The sequence below is a fragment of the Crocuta crocuta genome, unplaced genomic scaffold, assembly GCF_008692635.1.
Source record: "Crocuta crocuta isolate KB4526 unplaced genomic scaffold, BGI_CrCroc_1.0 scaffold234, whole genome shotgun sequence".
In the NCBI taxonomy this organism is placed as follows: Eukaryota; Metazoa; Chordata; class Mammalia; order Carnivora; family Hyaenidae; genus Crocuta; species Crocuta crocuta.
In genome coordinates, this window is record NW_027529647.1 from 1,290,288 (window position 1) to 1,311,044 (window position 20,757).

The 20,757-nt window shown below is 48.1% G+C and overlaps 1 protein-coding gene across 1 annotated transcript in view; it reads left to right on the forward strand.

The window, feature by feature from the left end:
- Positions 1–19,605, forward strand: part of ADCY9 (adenylate cyclase 9) — a 118,986-nt gene extending 99,381 nt beyond the window's left edge. The window contains exons 5-10 of the mRNA XM_077762531.1: positions 1,526–1,628; positions 2,523–2,731; positions 5,141–5,300; positions 6,181–6,329; positions 10,124–10,165; positions 15,191–19,605. Of these exons, the coding sequence (XP_077618657.1) occupies positions 1,526–1,628; positions 2,523–2,731; positions 5,141–5,300; positions 6,181–6,329; positions 10,124–10,165; positions 15,191–16,379 (1,852 nt within the window). The 3' untranslated portion in view covers positions 16,380–19,605. The remainder of the gene's footprint in view (positions 1–1,525; positions 1,629–2,522; positions 2,732–5,140; positions 5,301–6,180; positions 6,330–10,123; positions 10,166–15,190) is intronic.
- The last annotated feature ends 1,152 nt before the right edge of the window (positions 19,606–20,757 follow it).

Here is a 20,757-nt window from a genome sequence, read left to right on the forward strand (position 1 = left end):
AATGAGGCTGCTCAGTGTCTTCTGTGCATTTGGATATTTCAGGGGTCAGCCAGAGATTTGAGCAGAGCTTATATGGTGAAGTTGGGGGTACCCCTTCCCTATTTTTTTTTCTTTCCCTGGGATTTTCAACTTCATTTTCTCAGCTGTGATCACCCAGACATTATTTCATGATTTTCCAAGCCAACAAGATTGTGGCTTTTCTGAGTTTTAGCCATCCTGCATGTGGTGCTGACTAATGCTGTCTTCAGGCAAAAAAAAAAAAAAAAAAAGGTTAAAAATGGGAAATTAAGCTACTGCTGTTCCCTTCTTCCAAGTGTGACTCTCCTCCATCTTCTACCTGCTTTGGTCAATCTCCACTGCCTTCTAGGAGCCATTTTTATAATCTTGTCCAGAGTTCATTGTTGTTATCTGAGAGGGGGTTGGTCCAAAAGGAGTCTCTGTTCCCAGGAATGGAATTTCCCAGTATTAATTTCAGAGGAACAGCACAGCTTCAGACTGTGTGGATCCTGTCCCTTGACTGCTAAATGTGGCCGATGCACATCATCCTTATAGCCACTGTGTTGGTTTCCCTCTGTCCACACTTCCTGAGTGGGAGGGAGGATGAGGGTCAGCATTCGGGGTTGGAATTTTCTCTCTTCGGAGTCTGCGAGCATAGTGAGGTCCAGTGCACCTGTCACGGAAGGGGAGCATCAGCTGTGCTGCCGGGACAGGAGGGAGCGTGCCTCTGTGAACCCCACTGTGTGTCAGGCACGCGGGTGGGATTCTGTTTTATCTGATTTAATTACAGAAGTTGTCGTGTGGGGGAGAGGCTACACTCCATGGTTGTATTTGCCTTCTGAAATCATGTCAACATTCTCTTAAATTTATAGTAATTTTCTGCAGAATAAAAAGGATTTTACTATTTGCTAGCAACCCACAAAAGAATGAGAGTCACGTAAAGCAGGTTTGATTTCTCTGCTATTAAAATCCTTGAGCGTTATTTTTCAGGTTTCACGCGCAATCTGCATATGGGACAATAGCACCCCAGCTACGCTAAATGTAAACCATTTTGTGGTAACAGCCTGTCAGCTGTGACAGCCGTAATGACTGTCAGAGCGCTGAAGGGCAGGACAGCGGCTCTGAGTGATGTTTGCGTCGGAAGCCTTGGAATCAGCCTAAGTCCTTTCAGCACGGGGATGTCTGCCTCTCCAGAAGCGGTTGTTTCCTAGCACGACAGAGCCGCCTTCTTCCCCAGACACTGGGAGATGTTTCCAGAAGCTGGGTTCTTGTGATGTGTGCTATAATGACAGTGAGCAGCCATTGTTTTTTTTTGGAGAGGAAACACAACATGTGTTTTAGAAACACAAAGCACTTTCCAGACATGTGTCCTAAGGGAGTGGTCTGACAGGGTCTCTCACATAGTGACTCTCAGACACAGTTTTTGTGACACGTTTGAGGAACGGAATTGAGGCAGCGGATTGCGGTATTCTGATAAAGTCAGTACGATGTGCCCAGCGTTGATCAACACATTTTTCATTTCTTCTAGCCTGATGAAGGATTATTTTTTCAAACCACCCATCAATCAGTTCAGCTTGAACTTCCTGGATCAGGAGCTAGAGCGATCCTACAGGACTAGCTATCAAGAAGAGGTGCGTTTCCCCTCATACTTCTGCGATAGAAATTTGTTTGCGCTGGACAGTTCACTATCAGCTTTGTGCTTTGGCAGCTTTTTTCTCCCCCTTGAGTGACAGGAAACTGAAGGCTACTGCTGATTTCTCTCAGTCTATAAGCCCCAAGGTGCATCTGCATGTGATTTATCCATTCAAGGAGGACACACCTGATCTTTCCGTGCTCCTTCATTTAGCATTGCAGGCATGTCTTTTCCAGGGCCCCCCTGCTCTCTACTGGCTGGCATTGCCCTCGTTTTCTCCCTCCTTCCCTGGACTCCCTAACACTATATGGATGTCACTTTATGTTTACCACAACACCCTGATGTTTCAGACCCTGTCCATCCCCACCATTAGCTCCCAGCACCCTGCACAGAACCAGGCCCCGAGCAGGCTCTTAACTGAAGGCCTGAGTATCTTACTATCTGTTGACATGCCCATGCTTTCATCTCCTGTGGGTTCAATCCCTGCCTCTTACTTCTGACATGAAGCCAGCTGTCACACACCCTGAACTTGCGACCCAGCCATTCATTGGAAGTTTCTGTGTAACAGGCTTTATAGACAGAGTCATTGCCTTTGCCATCCATTACCCACCTTTCAGGCTCAGTATGTAATGTGCTTGTGAGAACTTACTGGTTTGTAATTGCTTGCTGTGTGACCTTGGGTAAGTTTCTTAACTGCTCTGTGCCTTAGTGGCCTCGTTGTTTAAAAGGACAGTAGAGATGGTCGCCTAAAAGAACTTAACCACCTGTACGTGCTCCAGGGTGGGCAAGTGCTCAACAAATGTTGGCTGTATTTTCCATCTAAATCCTATTCCGTGGCCATCTGCCGCAGCTCTGGATCACACCTCCAGCCTCCCTGCCTTCCCACACACAGGTCATAAAGAATTCTCCTGTGAAGACTTTTGCCAGTGCCACCTTCAGCTCCCTCCTGGACGTGTTTCTGTCGACAACAGTGTTTCTGATTTTGTCCATCACCTGCTTCCTGAAGTATGGGGCTGCCACTGCGCCTCCCCCACCTGCCGCCCTGGCAGTGTTCGGTGCCGCGCTGCTGCTGGAGGTGCTGTCCCTCGTGGTCTCCGTCAGGTAAAGGCCCACCTGTGGGCTCTTCTCCAGCCTTTAGCCTTTAGCTCCCTCTGCTGGCCCCATAGTTCATGGCTGCACAGTCAGCTTGCGGCTCGGCTGACCTGCCTCGTCAGAGGCCCCTACAAGCTCTCGTTCTGGGCGGCTGGTCCTCTCCCCTCCCCTCCTCCAGTCCCACTGCACAGCATTCTCTCTTGCAGACCCAGGCCCTCAGCGAGCACCCCATCCCCAACCCCATAGCTTTTCGCTGAGGGCCTTCTCTGGCCGCCGGAGGCCTCGCACTTGACCCTCATGTCTCCCCCAGATTGAGATAACTGCGGGTGCATCCACACTCTCCACCTAGATTCCCCACCCACATTGAGCTGCGTTGTGCGGAGCAAGGGATTCCTCCGTACGGACCCTGGAGGTGGGCTCTGCACTCCTTGCTGAGCTGCCTGGGACCCACTCCCAATTCAGCTCTGCTTCTGGGATCCCAGACCAAGGCATCTTCAGGCCCCTGGTTTGTCGTTTCCTTTTTTTTAATCACATACAAGAAATTCACTCATGCAAGTGTACAATTTAGTGATTCCTAATAAACCTACAAGTTGTGCAAATATCACCATATAATTTTAGAACATTTCTATCACCCCCAAGAAGACCTGGTGTCCATCTGCAGTGAGTCCCCTCACGCTCCCTGCCCTGGGCCCAGGCTTCTGTGTGACACAGGTCCCGGCAGGTAGAGAAGGCTCCTGCTCGCTCAGAGGCTACCATTGTCTCCATGCTTTGTAAAAAGCCCCTTGCACCATTGTTCCCTGTTGCACTGGAGGCAGTTCTGTGGGGTCTGGGTTAACCTGGAGACTGCCACGAGCTGCAGGCCACAAAGATGTCAGGCTTGGCTGCACCCCGGTGGGTGCTGGGCCTGTCACACCCACACGCTCTGCAAGCCCCTTCCAATGAGATGGCCGCTGCTCCTGAACGACTGCTGGTGTGACTTTAAAAGTTCACTTCACCCATATCATCAAACCTGGGAGGGATTGGGGACTTGATGGAGTTCCTCTTGCCACGCAGAGGGCATTTTTAGGGTTCCAGGTCAACAGGGGCCCGTGCTGTGAAATATGCGGGTGCCCCAGGGAGACGGGTCCTGCAGCTGCTCTGGGGGCCGTCCTGCAGTGTGGTCACAGCCTGTCCCTGCAGTCCCCTCGTTTTGTGCTGAGCGCAGACAGGCATGAGCACAGTGGGTCTCACCCTCAGAGCTCTGCCGTCCTGGGGACCTTCGTGAAGGGCCTGTCGGCCCTGCCTTCTCCCTGTTGGAACTTGGTTCCCTCTGCCTCCTCATGGGGCTTATGTATTCTGCCTTTGAGCATATTTGTGGTTAGTCTTGGAAACATTCCCAGGACTCCATTATCCGTTTGCGTGTCAGGAGGCCAGAACCATCCAGGCCCTAAAAGGGTCAGACAGGGCCTGCCTGCTCCTTGTGGAAAATGGCTGAGATTTGTGGTTTCCTGGTGGAGGTCAAGCGTGGTGCCAGTGGCTGCTGCACTGAGGTGTCCATGACACAAGGTACAGGCACCTGGCTGTGTGACAAAGGCCCTGGAGAGGAACTTGTGGTGTCCGAGCTCAACAGCAGTGCCTGGCCACGCACCCCTCGGCCCCCGCTAGAGGTGAGGACACTGGGTCTGTCCCTTCTCCCCATTGCTAGGCCAGGCTTCAGAGAGAGGGTCTGTGTGCCCAGGTCGCCATCCCAAGCTGAACCCCTGTGCCCCTTTCTCCATCTCCCCCCTGCTGGCATTCAGGTACTGGCCCCTCACTCACCCAAACCACTCTTCCTCCAGAACAGCGGTTCTGAGCCCCACACACTTGCTTCCCCCTCTTTATGAAGGTTCTTTTGTGATGTCCACACCCCATCCTGGAGTACAGCCTACCTACCCACACGCATAGCTCCAGAAGGGTCAGTGAAATGCAGTCACTCCGAGACAAAGGAGAAAGAGCGGGAAAGCCATTCAAGATAAAATACATAAAACACACGGTGCTTCACCTCCTACTCGCCGTGGCAGCACTGCAGGAGGCCGTCACGGAGGCATCAGCCGTGTCCTCAGGTGCACGATGGCCCTGAATGGACCGCCACCGGTGTGCGGGTGTGGTGGCGCGGTGCTGTGAGCTGGCTTGCAGCTGATTTCTGAACTGCTGACTGAGCCACACTGAGGGCCCCCAAAAAAGCAAAGGGCACATCACATTTTAGTTCATTCTTGAAAGATCACTGTGCATTAGTACCACCCAGAAAGCACTTTCTGTTTAAACAAGATGTAACTAGGCTGTAGGCTGAGGGCAGCAGCACAGGTGAGACTCAGCCGCTTGGCTGCCTGTGGGTCCCCCGCCCTCATCCTCCCCTGCAGGCTGACCCACCCGCAGACACCCCTTTCCTCCTCATGCCAGGATGGTGTTTTTCCTGGAGGATGTGATGGCTTGTACCAAGCGCCTGCTGGAGCGCATAGCCGGCTGGCTCCCACGCCATTTCATCGGGGCCATCCTGGTGTCACTCCCTGCCCTCGCCGTGTATTCACACGTCACCTCCGAATTTGACACCGACATACACGTAAGTAAAGGCCTAGTGACTATTTCTGGGCTCTTTTGGACTCCCTCGTCTTTTTTTTTTTAATAACCCTGATGACTTGAGACAGCAATTTAAAAGGTGAAAGATTTATGCGATCTGAAGAGAAACCAGAGTATTGGGACAGCAATTTAAATATAGGCCTCTAGGGAGGGACAAACTCTTTGTCACCACCTTGAGTTTGTCCTCTTTAAAATACTTGCCTGAAGCAGGCAGGGAGGTGAGCGTGTACCCTGTCACTGACCACAGTCAAGAGGGGCGGGTACTCAGCCGCCCTGCCCAGTCGACACGTGCCCTCTCCAGCCTCACCTGCTGTTTGCCGAGCTCCAGATGAGCTGTTTCCGAAGCAGCATCAGCCCTGCATTTCCAGTCAGTACAGGATAACGTGCTCGTCTGTGGCACCGGCACAGCTGCGTGACTAGCCCCTGGATTGGCTGCTGTTGGTTAGGGAGGAGCTTCCTGGTTAGACCCCACAAGGAGTGAATTAATGCCCTTGTGGAAGGGTATGTTTTTGGTGAAAGCCAGTGTAACCCGAGCTGCCAAATTCTGTTGGCACGTAGTGTGATGCCCAAAGGAAGGCTTCATAGGGTAGCCACTTACATGGCGGTGGTTTTCAGACTGGTGGCCTGCCTTCCTTTTCCTCCAGCATGACACAGGCCAATTTCACACATCTGGTCGAGAACTCTGGTGCCAGCAGAGCCTAAAGCTCTGGGCAATCAGCGCAATGGTGTGTGATCTGTCGTTGAAACTTAGCGATACTGTGGCATTTTTATATTGAAAGATAAGTGAGTGAATCCTTTGGGGTCAGTACGGGATTGAGGCGAGGGCAGGGCAGGTCACTAACCGCGCCGGCCCCTTGTTGCAGTTCACCGTGTTCACGGGCTCCGCCGTCCTGACCGCCGTCGTGCACTACTGTAACTTCTGCCAGCTCAGCTCCTGGATGAGATCCTCCTTAGCCACCGTCGTCGGGGCTGGGCCGCTGCTCCTGCTCTACGTCTCCCTGTGCCCAGACAGGTACGTCCGCCACCACGGTCTGAGTCCAGCACCCTCTGGGTGGGACTCCTTTCCCGACCTTACCTGTGTCTTTCACATGCGCCCCAATGCCCCTTCCCTCCACTCTAACACATACTGTCACAGCACAACAGCTTTCACCATGCACAGCATGCCCCAAGACTGATATGCATAAGAAAGAAAAGTTAATTTTTGGCAATGTGGTATGTATTTGCATATCGACATCCTTGGGTGACTACCCCCACCCCAGAAGGACATAACGCAGTAGGCTCGTGCTTGAACTTACTTACACTGGAGAAGTAGGACCAGAGGCCATTGGATATGAGCCCGTCAAGAAAATGAAGGAATAGAGGAATAGGTAGACACAAGAATGCAAAGACGAAGCTGGTTCCAACCTCATTTGAGTAGGGGTAATGTACTCAGTCTGCAGGCTGCTGAAGGAAAGGAAGTGAGGGGGTATGGTGCTCTTGCAGGTGACCTGGGCCTTATTTATGTATATTGACTCACTGTTGTGACACATGTGTCATGACATGAAATGGAGTACTGACCAGTCACTGGAAATATATCTTTAGTCTTGAAATCCTTCCACATTTGAAGAATACTTTCATTCCCTGGTATTCAAATGGGCTTCAAAACCCTATCAGTGGTAGGTTCCAAGGAATAGATCGGACAGTGTGGGAAAAGAAAGAGGAGCTATGTGGAAGACCCTGGGGACAATTCAGTCCCCTGATCGGTTCTTGCCGTCATGCTACAAAAAATTAACAAATAGAAATTTATAGGATGGCACTGACTTGTGCTCTATTTAAAACACTCTAGGTTAATGAAATCCAGTAAGATCCCTGTCTTTTGTGTATCCTACTAACTATATAATGTTTGATTCTTCATGTGTTAAGAACAAGTCTCCTATTGATTGTTGTACATTTGCAGCTGGTTTTGTGGCTATTAGCCTATTTCAACTAGGTGTGTAGTTAGAAAAATAGTGTTACCTTGGGTAGCAGAATGCTCACAGTGACTAATTCAGAAATTTCAGGATAAGGTCTTTTTTAAAAAAAATTTTTTCAGTGTTTCTTTCTTAGAGAGCTTGCCAGCAGGGGTGGGACAGAGAAGTCACAGAACTGGAAGCAGCTCCAGGCTTTGAGCTGTCAGCACAGAGCCTGACGTGGGGCTCAAACTCATGAACCATGAGATCATGACCTGAGCTGAAGTTGGATGCTTAACTGACTGAGCCACCCAGGCGCCCCTAGAATAATGTGTTAAAGCCATTAAGCATTAAACTTCTTCTAAATATTGGACTTTCTTTGGCAAATATTGCTTAAAAAAACATTTTACTCTTAGCATGTATTAAAGAACCACTTTTTAATAATTACAGTGGGTTTAGGCTAGCGGGATATTTCAAAGTTCCACAGGGCATTCCTTCACTCTGCTTTGCAGGATAGCTAACATTCCTGGCTCCTCAGATTACTAGGACAACCAGAGGGAGCCCCAACAGTTTCAAAATGCCCCCTAGGAATGGCATTATTGTTGCTGAGAATCATTGCTGTAATAAGTTCGGAAGTAGAAAATGAGCTAGTTTGTTGCAATAGCAGATGAAACCGCCGTAATGTGTCTGTGGACATTAGCAAAGCTGTGGTCAGTAATGGACAGAGTGAGCCCCCTTCTCCTCAGTTTAGTTAATAAAATAATGACGACATGAAAAACACTCAAGTTCTCTGCAAATTAAGATCAAAAGGGACTTTTAAGTAAAGCTTTCCTTCAGCATTTGAAAGGAAACTTTAATGAATAGTTAAATTACTTTAGGCAGAACAGAGTGTACATTTTCCTTTCTGAAGGTACAGCCATCTGGAATTAGGATCATTATAAAGCTCTTTCCCAAGAGCATGGGATTCATCAGTCTGCCTTTTAACCTTTTAAGAGAACCACCACTGACACCCCATCAGCCGTTCACAGTGTTACTCAGTCGCTGGTGCTGGGCATTTCCCCTTGGCCCCGGAGGGACCTGAGTGATGAAGGACTAATTCCATCACCTTTGTCCAGAATTCAAAGAGGAGGCCCTGGGGTGCGGCTGGCAGCCTGAGCCTCCCCTGTACCCGGCATTCCTTCCTACTCGCAAAATCCTTTGAGCGCATCCACCCTGTCATCACCACTGAACCTCGTAGGGTCACAGGGCAGGAGGCGTGAGGAGTGGTGAACAAGCCCCCACATTGGTGAGCAGGTGGTGAAGGGGAGGGCACTTCTAGGAACTGCTCCAGCCTTGGGGGACGCTGATGTGAAAGAAGGGCTACGCACACGTGGAGAGCCAGTGTCACCATCATGTCTGGGCAGGGAGAGGACATTCAGCCTGAGAGCAGTCTTTCTGCTGTCGCTCTTTCTCTCCTTCCCTGTGACATCATCTAATACCTTCTGCGATGGTGATAGCCACTCTGAGCTGTCCCCTGGCCTCTGCTGCCCAGGGGAGCAGCTGGCAGAGGCTGTGTAAGGTCCCCCTTTGCGGTGAGTGGGACAGGTAGCTCTAGGGGACCAGGAAGTGTGGGGGCACAAGGATGATTCTTTGGCCTGGGTGAGGGAGGAACTGGGTGCACCGGGACCCAGAAGAGGCTGTGAGGGATGTTGAGGGGATACTGCATGTCATGGTCCTGCCCTGACACCAAGAGGGAGCTCTTTATTGTGTGTGGCTTCTGTGCTCCAGGCTGGGACTTAATTGCTTTGGGACCACCAGCTTCTCAGGTAGCCAGCATCTCCTAAATTCCTCTCTAACAAATATTTTTTTTTTTTTTTAAGTTTATTTATCTTGAGAGAGAGATAGAGCATGAGGGGAGGGGCAGAGAGAATGAGAGATGCAATCCCAAGCAGGCTTCACGCCACCAGCACAGAGCCAGATCCAGGGCTCGAACTCCTGAACTGTGAGATCATGACCTGAGCTGAGATCAGAAGTCAGATGCTTAACTGACTGAGCTACCCAGGTGCCCCTCCTGAGTTCCATTCTAGATCGTTCCTTTGTCAGAGGATATCGCTGTTCATGGTGACTGGTGTCTAGCCTGTAGGACCCCATAGATGAATCCTAACCGTCACATGAACGCCTTGGAGAGACACTCCTTGTTAGATGTCGCTCTTTGATGACAGTGCGTCCATTCCACATCTGACGTGAAGTACTGTTAGCTCTGTCACTGACTTTGCCTGTTGTGATTTTTAAATTCTTTTTAAATTATTTACTTCTGAAAAAGAGAGAGAGAAACAGCATGAGCAGGGGAGGGTCAGAGAGAGAGGAGACACAGAATCTGAAACAGGCTCCAGGCTCTGAGCTAGCTGTCAGCACAGAGCCCAACGTGGGGCTCAAACCCATGAACCGTGAGATCATGACCTGAGCTGAAGTTGGAGCTTAACCAACTGAGCCACCCAGGCGCCCCTGCCTGTTGTGATTAAAAAAAAATTTTTTTTTAAACATATATTTACTTTTGAGAGAGAGAGAGAGGGAGCTAGAGAGAGAGGAAGGATGAGCACAAACGGGAGAGGGGCAGAGAAAGAGGGAGACTCAGAATCTGAAGCAGGCTCCAGGCTCTGAGCTGTCAGCACAGAAGTCAGATGCTTAACCGACTGAGCCAGCCAGGTGCCCCATGCCTGTTGTGATTTTTAATTAATACACAGCATCAAATTATAATAAAGAATTAACTATCCTTAGTTATCTAACTTGATTTCCATATTAGAAAAAGGAAAATTGTTTATGTAAACTCTTCTCAGGTCACTTTATATAATGCCTTTTTTGCTTTTTATAGTAATATTTTTCTGCATTTTAATTTCAGTTCCGTAGTAATTTCACACCTGGATGTGGGACAGAATTTCAGGTAAGCTGTTAACGTCGTGCTTATATCTGCACAAATGAGAGCAACTTGCTAAAAAGGAGTCGTATCTTAAATAAAAAACATATATAATTATTAAAAGTTATTGTGAAAAATAATACTTGTTGAAATAACAGATCATAGTTACAATACCTTACTGGGAAAATGAAGTGTGTTAAGTGCATACTAGCTTTGGCTCAGTTTTACATAAGATTTCAGCATGTTATGAAGGAAATCTGTCAAGTCTAAAACAGTACTTATTTTAAATCTCTAAAATATTTTGAAATTACTAACTAGAAATTTGAAATAGTAAATGTTGGATGCTTGCTTTACTATAGACATCAAAGTAAGATCTAAATAAACTGAAGAGTCAGAAATAAACATTAAATTATATAACACTGTGTAAAAATCTAGAAAAAATAACATTAGTTTGCAGGTCTCTAAAGCAGAGATAACTTTCCAGTCTTACAGATAGCAAATAAAGCCACATACCCACAAAAATAAAAGGCTGACTGGCATACCCGTGGGTGTGGGCACACAGACAGTTGTGGGAGGTCACCTAAATAGCTGGCAAGGACCTGCATAAATAAAGGAAAAAAAAACAAAAATTCACAAGGGGAAACGTAGGTAAAGTAGAGAGTAAACGTAGGTTACTCTCTAAGTCATTGGACATTTAAATGACTACACAACTCCTTTAGGTCGTTTAAATTGGATGTTCGCGAAGTTACAGTGCATCCCCATTGCAGGGGAGGTGTGGCGTGTTCCTACACTGCCACTGTTCATTTTGTTCAGTTACCAGGCACTTAAAATACATAGCTTATTTAATTCTCACAGTAGCCTGGACACAGGTGGCTTTGTCTGCATTTTCCCAATGAGGACGCTGAAGTTCAGAGAAGTTAAGGAACCTGTCTGTGGTCACACAGCTAGTCATTGGTAGTGTGTGAACCCTGGCGTCCCGCACTAGTGGGCCACACTCTTTCTGCCGTGCGTCATCACTCCTCAGAATGGTACGTGGTTTTCAAAAGAAATTTGACAATCTGTCTACAGAAGTGTTCATAGCCTTTGGCCTAATAATTCTGTTTTTGCTTATCTGCTGAGGAGACAATCCCGCAGATGATAAAGGCCGTCTGCCCAAAAATGTCGATCACAGTGGTTGGTCACACTGAAAATTCATCAGAGCTTCAGTTGCCAATAAAAAGAAATGAATTAAATAATACATGTACTCAAATATTGCCACTGTTAAAATGCAATGGTAAGAAAAACACTTCTTTGAAATTGCAAATATCCTGTTGGTATTTCATTATATGTATGAAAAAATATAAGACATGCAATAGTTAAGATCTGGTAATGAGTTACAAGTGACTTTTTTCTGTTTCTACAATTAAAAAATTAAATCTCTGTGGACCTATGGACACTGGGCAGGAGATTTAAAGTATGGAACAAAGGCAGAGAGCACACGTGTTTCTATTACCATCACAAATGTAGTAGTTATTTAGAAACAAAACACTTAGCAGCTTTTTTTAAGTAAACTTTTTATTGACGAATATATAACATGTGCACTGAAAAGTACCCAGATCATAAGAATACAGCTCAGTGAATTTTCACAAGTGAGCACACCTACTAAATGCCACTCAGACAAATGGAACATTCCCAGTACCCAGAAGTACCTCCATGCCACCGCTCAGTGACACCCCCAACCTCCCATCTCTAGGCATATATTTTAAATGGCACTGAAATATACCAGAATGTTAACAAATCCCACGTTAAGCTGGTTAGGACCACGAATGATCTTTTTTTTTTTCTGTTTTTCTTGACGTTTTAATCCCTCTTCTCTGTGCTAATGAATTATAGTGTATTTTGCTCTAACTTCCAATAATGACTTAATGTCTAATCATTAAGTCATAAATTGACTCTTGCATTGAATCACATAGAATTCCTCTTTTTGGAACTGACCTTTGCTGTTCGAATATAAGAATAAGACCACCATCTTTGTTCCTTCTGTGGCAGAATGAGAAATACTGGTTATGAATGGGAAGTAATTCTTTCACCTACTCGTTACACATCTCTTCTGCTGCACAGCAGCCCCTTGGACACCAAATGTAAATCTGTGGATTAGGATTCTCCTTTCAAACAAAGATGAAAGCACACATCGCAGTCTGGTGCCCTTCACTCTGACCCTGGTGTCTGTTCCACTCTCTCTAGAGCCAGGCCATACTGCTGGCTTTGGCCACAGCACAGCAAGAAAAGCAGCAAGAGTAGTAGCCTGCTTGGGGAGATACAGACACCCCCCCATGTCTGCCCCAGGGCTACAAAGCCCCACTGGCTGTGAAGATGGTGGCATCCCTCGGTGACATCTACTATAAAGTGAACTGTTCCTCAATGTCACCACTTTGGAGATACAGAAAGAAGGGCCCCCTCCTCAGCCAACGAGATGGGCCCACACAAGAGAAGATCTACTGCCTCCTGTGGCAGATTCTGTCCCTGTTCTCAAGCCCATTAGAGACACAAATCTGTTTCAGTCATCTAATTTACTTGTTTAGTACTTGAGATTCGTAACTGTCTTGCCATTTGATTAGATGACCATTGAAGAATAAGTGTGTTGTGTCTTACCATAGAGGCCTTTTTTGGTTCCTGGCTCACAGGGAACTTATGGCCAGGGTTCCCAAGACCACCCCCAGAACCAGTAATTCACTAGGAGGACTTAGGACTCTGCACATAGTCGTACTGTGGGTTATTACAGTGAAAGGACACAAAGCAAAATCAGTGAAGAGAAAAGGTACGTGAGATAGAGTCCGGGGGAAACCAGGCACCAGCTGTCAAGAGTGCTGTCAAGACCACCACCTAGTCTGGGATGCTCTTAATTCCTCCAGCAGTGAGCTGTGGCAGAGCAGGTGAGATGTTGTCCACCAGAGAGCCCATCAGAGACTCCGTACCCAGGGTTTCTGTTTGAGGCCGGTCACATAGGCATCTCTGCCTGGCATCAGTCAAAACGCCGGACTCCCAGGAAGAAGGCAGGTGCTCAGCATAAACCACATTGCTTCCACAAGCAGTGTGGACACGGTGAGCCCCTTTTGTCAAGGAAGGCGGGAACCTCCCCAAGTCCGGGATCCTGATGCCAGCCTAGGGCACTGCTGCCAGTAGCCCTTTCTGTGGCTGGCAGCCTTGGGCCGCTCTGTTAACTCCTTTTTGCATAGAACCTGAGGCTAATAGGGACTTAGTGATTCTCCAGCCCATCTTCAGTTTGCGTGTGAGGAAATGGAGACCTAGAGATCTTGCCCAGGATTCCAGAACTCCGCAGTGGGCCGGCTGGGACAGAGTCCAGGGATTCTTATTCCAAGGTCAAGGCTCCTGTGACTGTGTTTCAGTGAGGACCATTATGGCCAGATTGGTCAATTTCTTTATTTTTTATAATATCCTTAAGTCACAGGTAACAGTAAACTTACTCAACATTCTGATGACAGGATTGAGTTTTCTATGCCATGGAGCTATCTACACTGAGGACCCATCCATTTTATATAGAATTTTATTTATAGGGACTCAGCCCATTGCTACATAAGATCTAGAAGCCCAGTCTCTGTGCTCTAGAAGTGTATCAGAGCCCAGAATTGACATGGACAGAGCACTCACAGCTCTGTAAACAGAAGACAAAGAAGGAAATACAGTGCTCATTAACAGTGATTGCCTCTGCATGGTCGATGACGGCCAAATCTTTTCTTTCTACGTTTCCCCCTAAATTTCTTCTGATGAGTATGTAGTACTTTTAAAAGGAAAACTGTATCTAAAAAAGCAACTTTCAAAGAGCCCATGCTCCTGGCGCTAATGTTCAGCCACAGCTGTTGCTGGTCAGCACGTCCAACTGCAGAACAGCCCCCCCCGCCCCCCGAGAGCCCCTCCCCGAGAGCATGCTCTCATTGGAGGGAACAGAAATGAGAAGGGCAATTGGAAATTTTCTGATGGAATTGTAAATGTGCAGTAGTTGGAGTGACTCTCTGGCTCCAGCTCCAGTAGTAGTTTGTCCCACACAGACTCCCACCTGTGCACAGCAGTGTCCCTGCTGTGTTCCCTACTAGGAGGGGGGGACGCAGCCCCAGATGCCCAGGGTTGGGGTCTAGTTGTTACAATATATCCACGTGTTAGAATTTTTTGTAACCATAAGAAAATCAATACTTTGTTGGAGGAAAGACATTTATTTTTTCCCACTGTTTGTGCTGTCTGAGTTTCTCACAATGTGCTACTCTTGAAAGTATGCATATTATTTTTTTTAAATGTTAACATTGTCTTAAAGGACTTTGGCAAAACAGAACCAACCCAGAAGGGGGGGAGGGTAATGATCCGTTGGCAGACTTTTACACAGGTAGATAATTGAGAACTTAACAAAAATTCTTTGTAAAAGTACACGTCTTTCAGAACCAACATTGGATTAGAAATCGAAAAAGCGAGTACATCAGAGAATGTTAAATTTCTTGGGTATGATGATGGTAGGTGTGGTTATGTTGGGGGATGTCCTTATTCTTCAAAGATAGGGATCGAACATTCAGGATTGAAGTGTCATAGTATCTGCAGCTTATGTTCAGAATGTTCAGCGGGAAAGGCGTGTGTGCACGAGTGTGCATTGACAGAGGGAGAGAGCAAAGCAGTGAAATATCAGCAATTTCAAATCCAAGAGAAGAGTGTATGAATGTTTTACTGGTCTCTTAACTTTCCTATAAGGTTAAGAATTTTCACTGTAGAAAGTTGGAGGTAAAGAAAAGATGTTAAAAATCCAGGAGCTCAAGGCTCCTGAAAAACACCAGTCGCCAAGTGCTTCCTCAGAAATCAGTTACAAAAGTCAGGGTTTATTTCTGTACCGCTTCAGCCAGCCAAGTAAACAGAAGCGGGGCGCTTGGCGGCTGCACGTTGTCAGTGCCCCAGGATTTGGTGCAGAGTGCTAGTTAGCTGGGCTGATTCAGAACCGCAGATCCCGAGCAGCGAGCTCTCCCTTAAAGGATGCATTTAAGAAGGCCCATCAGTTCTCTTCTCTTTGCTCTCCAGTTCCGAGGCAAACCTGTGCAATACTTCCTTGCCGCGTGATGGCAGGGCAGCCAGCCCGATTGGCCAGGAGGTGATTCTTGTCTTCTTTCTCCTGCTGTTGTTGGTCTGGTTCCTGAATCGAGAGTTCGAGGTCAGCTACCGCTTGCACTACCACGGGGACGTGGAGGCAGACCTTCACCGCACCAAGATCCAGAGCATGCGGGACCAGGCCGACTGGCTGCTGAGAAACATCATCCCCTACCACGTGGCCGAGCAGCTGAAGGTCTCCCAGACCTACTCCAAGAACCACGACAGTGGGGGCGTCATCTTCGCCAGCATCGTCAACTTCAGCGAGTTCTACGAGGAAAACTATGAAGGGGGCAAGGAGTGCTACCGCGTCCTCAACGAGCTCATCGGAGACTTCGACGAGCTCCTGAGCAGGCCGGGCTATGGCAGCATTGAGAAGATCAAGACCATCGGTGCCACGTACATGGCTGCGTCAGGGCTGAACGGCGCACAGTGCCGGGAGGGCAGCCACCCGCAGGAGCACCTGCAGGTCCTGTTCGAGTTCGCCAAGGAGATGATGCGCGTGGTGGACGACTTCAACAGCAACATGCTGTGGTTCAACTTCAAGCTCAGGGTGGGCTTCAACCATGGGCCGCTCACGGCAGGGGTCATCGGCACAACCAAGCTGCTCTATGACATCTGGGGTGACACCGTCAACATTGCCAGCAGGATGGACAGCACGGGGGTGGAGTGCCGGATCCAGGTGAGTGAGGAGAGCTACCGCGTCCTAAGCAAGATGGGCTACGACTTCGACTACCGAGGGACGGTAAATGTAAAGGGCAAGGGCCAGATGAAGACCTACCTGTACCCAAAGTGCACGGACAGTGGGGCCGTGCCACAGCACCAGCTGTCCATCTCCCCCGACATCCGAGTCCAGGTGGACGGCAGCATCGGCCGCTCTCCCACGGACGAGATCGCCAACCTGGTGCCTTCTGTCCAGAGCGTGGACAAGACGCCTCCGGGTTCCGAAAACAACGTGCAGGCCAAGGATGCTCACCTCTCCTCTAAGAGGCCCTGGAAAGAGCCAGTCAAAGCTGAGGAAAGATGTCAATTTGGCAAAGCCATAGAGAAAAGCGACTGTGAAGACGCGGGCACTGAAGAAGCCAGCGAGCTCACCAGGCTCAACATTTCTGAGAGCGTGTGACGCAGCGCCCGTCGCTGCCGCGGTGCTCTGCTCCTCGAAACCCAGTCACGTTTGTACTTGCCTGTCGTGCGTCCCGAGCACCACAGCCTCCGTCCCTGGACGTGGTGTCATGTGGTCGTTGCAGCCCTGACGTCTGTGCGGACCACAGCTCTTCAGGGTTTGTCTCCATCCGTCTTGTTCCTTTTCCTCCCCCGGAGCCCTGTCCCCTGGGTGTGACCGTCCAGCAGCACGGAGAACAAGTGCCTTCAGGGGCTGGCCATGGCGTCCAGTCTAGGGACAGAGGCCACTGGTGGAGATCATGGCATTGGGTATTGCTGGACTTTTTAAACAGAAGCTGTGGTTAAGATAATCATTTTTATTGCATTTTCTCACAAGACACTTTGGGGTTTTGTTTTATTGTTTGTTTTTTTTGTTTTTTGTGGGTTTTTTTTTTTTGCTAACGCAATGTTTTTGAGGTTTATTTTTTTCTGTATACATACTAGTGTTTTCCAATGCCCTGATCTTTCTATGTAAACATGTACACGCACACACACTTTCATTTATGAATCTGAGATCAAGTGCCAGTAACTCACTGTGAGGGGAGGTGAGGGGGCATGGGCTGCAAGCAGCTGCCCGCCGGGCTGGCCCGCGCCCTCCCCACCTGCACCTTCCAGAGCTCCTGGACCCTCAGGGCTGAGGGTGCCCCGCTCCCCAGCCACGCGGCATTAGGGCTTCCTCCACATGCAGGCCAAAATTCTAGAAGCTAACCAGTAATCAGCTTGTGAACCCAGGCCTCAGGTATTTAAGAGCCGTGTTTCATTCTGCCCTGGAAACCAAGGGGTCTTCCAGCTGGGAGGAAAGGGGTTTGTCTTTGAAGCTGAACCCTCTGAGAGGGAAACTCGAAATAAACGTCTGAGGGTTGCATTTATTTATTTATTTATTTATCAGGAAGTGTGTGTTTGGGGGAGGGGCTGCCAGGTCATTCTGGTGAAGGGAGACAGGTCGGGTGGGGGGAGAGGGTCTGCAGAGCACACAGCAGGGTGAGAAGATGCCCATTAGTGCTTTGGCCACTTTGGGCCACGTCCCCAGAAAGGAGCTGAGCAAGACCTGGATGGGCACGGCCGGCGCGCACTGAGACGGAGAGACTCCCAGCCACGGTTTTCAGACCTAACGACGCGGCTGTGTCTGTCCTGTGCGCCGCAGAGTGTGCCCCCAGGGCCTGCCCGCTGCAGGGGTCGAGTCAGAGTCCTGCTCTGTGTGAAGCAGGAGGCCTGGGCAGAGCACCAGTGTGGGCAGGCAGTGCCAGCGGGGGCTTGGCACCCACACAGCCCAGAGGTTTCTCATCCTTTTCTTTTCTTGGCTTGTGGCAGGACAGAATCTGGTGTGTGAATCTGAGCCCCCTTTAGGTGGAGTTCTTACACTGTGCGTGGAGACAGAACCGTCTACACACAGATGAGGTGTTGAACTAGGGCGAGTGTAGAAAACCTAAGGAAAATCACTTCTGGGTCCTTTGTTGCTAATCCTGCCTGTGATCATGTTTTGCCACGTTGAGTTTGGAGTGTACGTAGTGTTGAACTCAGGCTAGAGTTGCCCTATCACGGTCATAGTTATTTTCCAGGTGACACTGGTGTACGATTCCCAGGATAATTTGAGGACTGGCTCCTTCTCTGTTGAAGCTCTTTACCGGCATGCCCTGTGCATTTTCTTTCGGCTGCTAAATCTCTGTATAACTGTCACATCTATATCAAGTCCCATAATTAACCCTGCCCCCCAAATTCATACACAATCTGCTATTTCCGGTATCAGGAAATACTGATTATGATTGGCCAGCTCTCCAGGGGGACATGCATGGGTCCCAGCAGCACGGCCACAGCCAGGGTCTCCCAGGCGAGTCGGGAGCATTCTCAGTAACCAAGATCTTCCTTCAGGTTTTACTGTCAGTTTGTTGGTCTTCTGATGCTGGAGAAAGGACCGTGTGACGTATACCTCTTGCTTCTAAAGAATGTATTCTTATACTGCAGAATTTTTATTTTTTTCAAACACTACCTGACGCTGTCCTTGCCCATAGAGATGGTGGGCGTTAGGGGCTTCTTCCATCAGTGTTAAGGCGTGTATTTGAGTGTGGTCCTCTCCCTTTGCCTTCCGTCCCCAGGCTCCATAGCTCTGGCAGCAGCCACGGGGCTGGGCAATTGCTGATGAGTCAGCCGTGTCTCTGCTGTTCCACTCAGAACACACTCTACCAGGTTCATCTCTGCACATGCCTCCTCCCCAGCACATTCTCTTCTTCCTTCCCTGCTGCAAGAATGTTTGTGATTCCTGACCCTGGGAAGCTGTAGACCGCAGGGAGAAGGTCTTAACATCTGGTGGTCTGGTCCAGCACTGTGCTGATTGGAGCCTTCGATGGATGGCTCACCCAGAGTTTTAAAATTGTCTTTCAAAAAACACCCTGAGCCTTCCTAAATAACTAGTACAGTTGTGCTCTCTGGGCCACTAGGCGACGTGGGTCCTTCCCGGTTCCCTGCCCTAACGCATACCTCAACGCAGGACCCCATAATCTCTGCAGCAGAAATGCCATGCGCCCAGCTCTGTTGGCGTTGAACAAATAGTCGCTGAAGACAGGTCCCAAAGCAGCGGTTCAAGCGCTACCAACACGATGGATGTATTCTTCACAGTGGCAATACCTCTTACGAACTTAGGTCAGGAAGCAATACTTCAGAACTGAATGTGTGTAAATAGTTGCTTTGTGTTGCAACTGCTGTTTTCTTCTTGGCCCCAAGTCAGATTGAATTATACATACAGACTATATATATATATGTATATATATATATAGTCTGTATGTATATATAAACAAGCACACACACAATTTTATCTAGTGCAAACAAACGTAGAGCATCATTTATGAAGCCCTTAAGTAGCTTGAAGAGTCACACAGATTATGCAACACCTGCACATTTGCACTTGACACTGAGAGCCAGAGGGCCGCGTGCTTCCCGCTACGTGGACTGTAATAATTTGTAGTTTCCAAAGATCTGTCTGCGTTTGCATTTCTAGATTTTTGAGATAAGCATTTTTGGTTGATTGTTTCAGAAAATCACATCATGCCTAGAACCTAAAGTTAAATTAGCAAGAACCAATTGTTTGCATTTTTCCATTTTTCCTTCACTCTGCTCTTTTTAAATTGTTAATTCTAATTATTTGAAAATGCATCCACTCAAGAAATGGATATTAAAATATTCTAAAATCTAAATATTCGATGCCTGGTATTTCCTCGTTGAAAAGATGTGTAGCACTTCAGAAATTAGGGCACTCCTTGTTTCTGCAATTTGTGGCTGAAATAAGATTTGCTTTTCTTTCACATCATACTCTGAAAACAAGGCAACTAAAACCTATTTATGTATGTGGTTTTTTTTTTTTAATGGACATATTTGCTACAGCTAACCTAGGTTGAAAAATATTTATTTTTACGTGGAACTTCAAAAAGGATAAAAAGCAGGTTGCAGTGCAAGCTTTACTAGCACCTATCCCTACTTTCTTAGGCCTTCTCAACAGTTAGTCCTGCAAAATCTGAAGAGAAGGAATTTGCTGAGAAAATGAAGTAGGTTTTCTGAAAAGATGTGCCCATATAGCCTTTCCTTGCAGAGTTCCAGGGGTGTCCGTATCAAGGGAAGTCACAAACCCATTTCAGAATTGGTTTAAAGTCACAGAGCCTCTCCTCAGGAACACATACATGCCATTTGTACATATCTTGGGGGTTCACAACACCTCCAGATCTGGAGCCGAACTATGGATCTGTTGGGGTGTAGAGCCTTTTCCCCTAAAAAGTTTTTTCTGGCAAGTGCAGTATTTATGAACAACTTGATAGCACAGGATCCTCTGTAGACTCTGCAGAGGGAGCTGAAGATGCGGCTCCCCAGTCCCTGCTCATCACCTCACAGGGATCAAGCTTCTAGGTGGTTCTCTGCTAGAACCTGGTGCCAAGGAGGGCGCTATTCGTTGATGTGGGCATCTTTTCCTCCTGAGCCATAGGGACCTTTCTGTAGGTTAGGGAGTAGTAGTCTGTGTTACACTGAAGGTCTCGTGGGAACATGGATTTCTCAACTAGAAAGGGCACCTGGGGGCTTCGAGGACTTCTCAGTCAAGAAAGATGGCCCCTAATTTCCGCAGTAGACTTAGCCTTTGTGGTGTCTCTCTTGCATGTGGTTGCTCTTCTCCACTGTGGGGAATCTCCTTGTGGCCACCTGGAATAGATCCCAAGTGCCAGGAAAAGGAAGCTAACTGGGGAAGAGATAAGTAAGAGGAAGTGATTAAGAAGAGTACACACTTGCACATCATCTACATGTAGATTAAAATGCCCCCCAAATGTCTATTTTTATACAGTTCCTTTATAAAAATTGTTTTT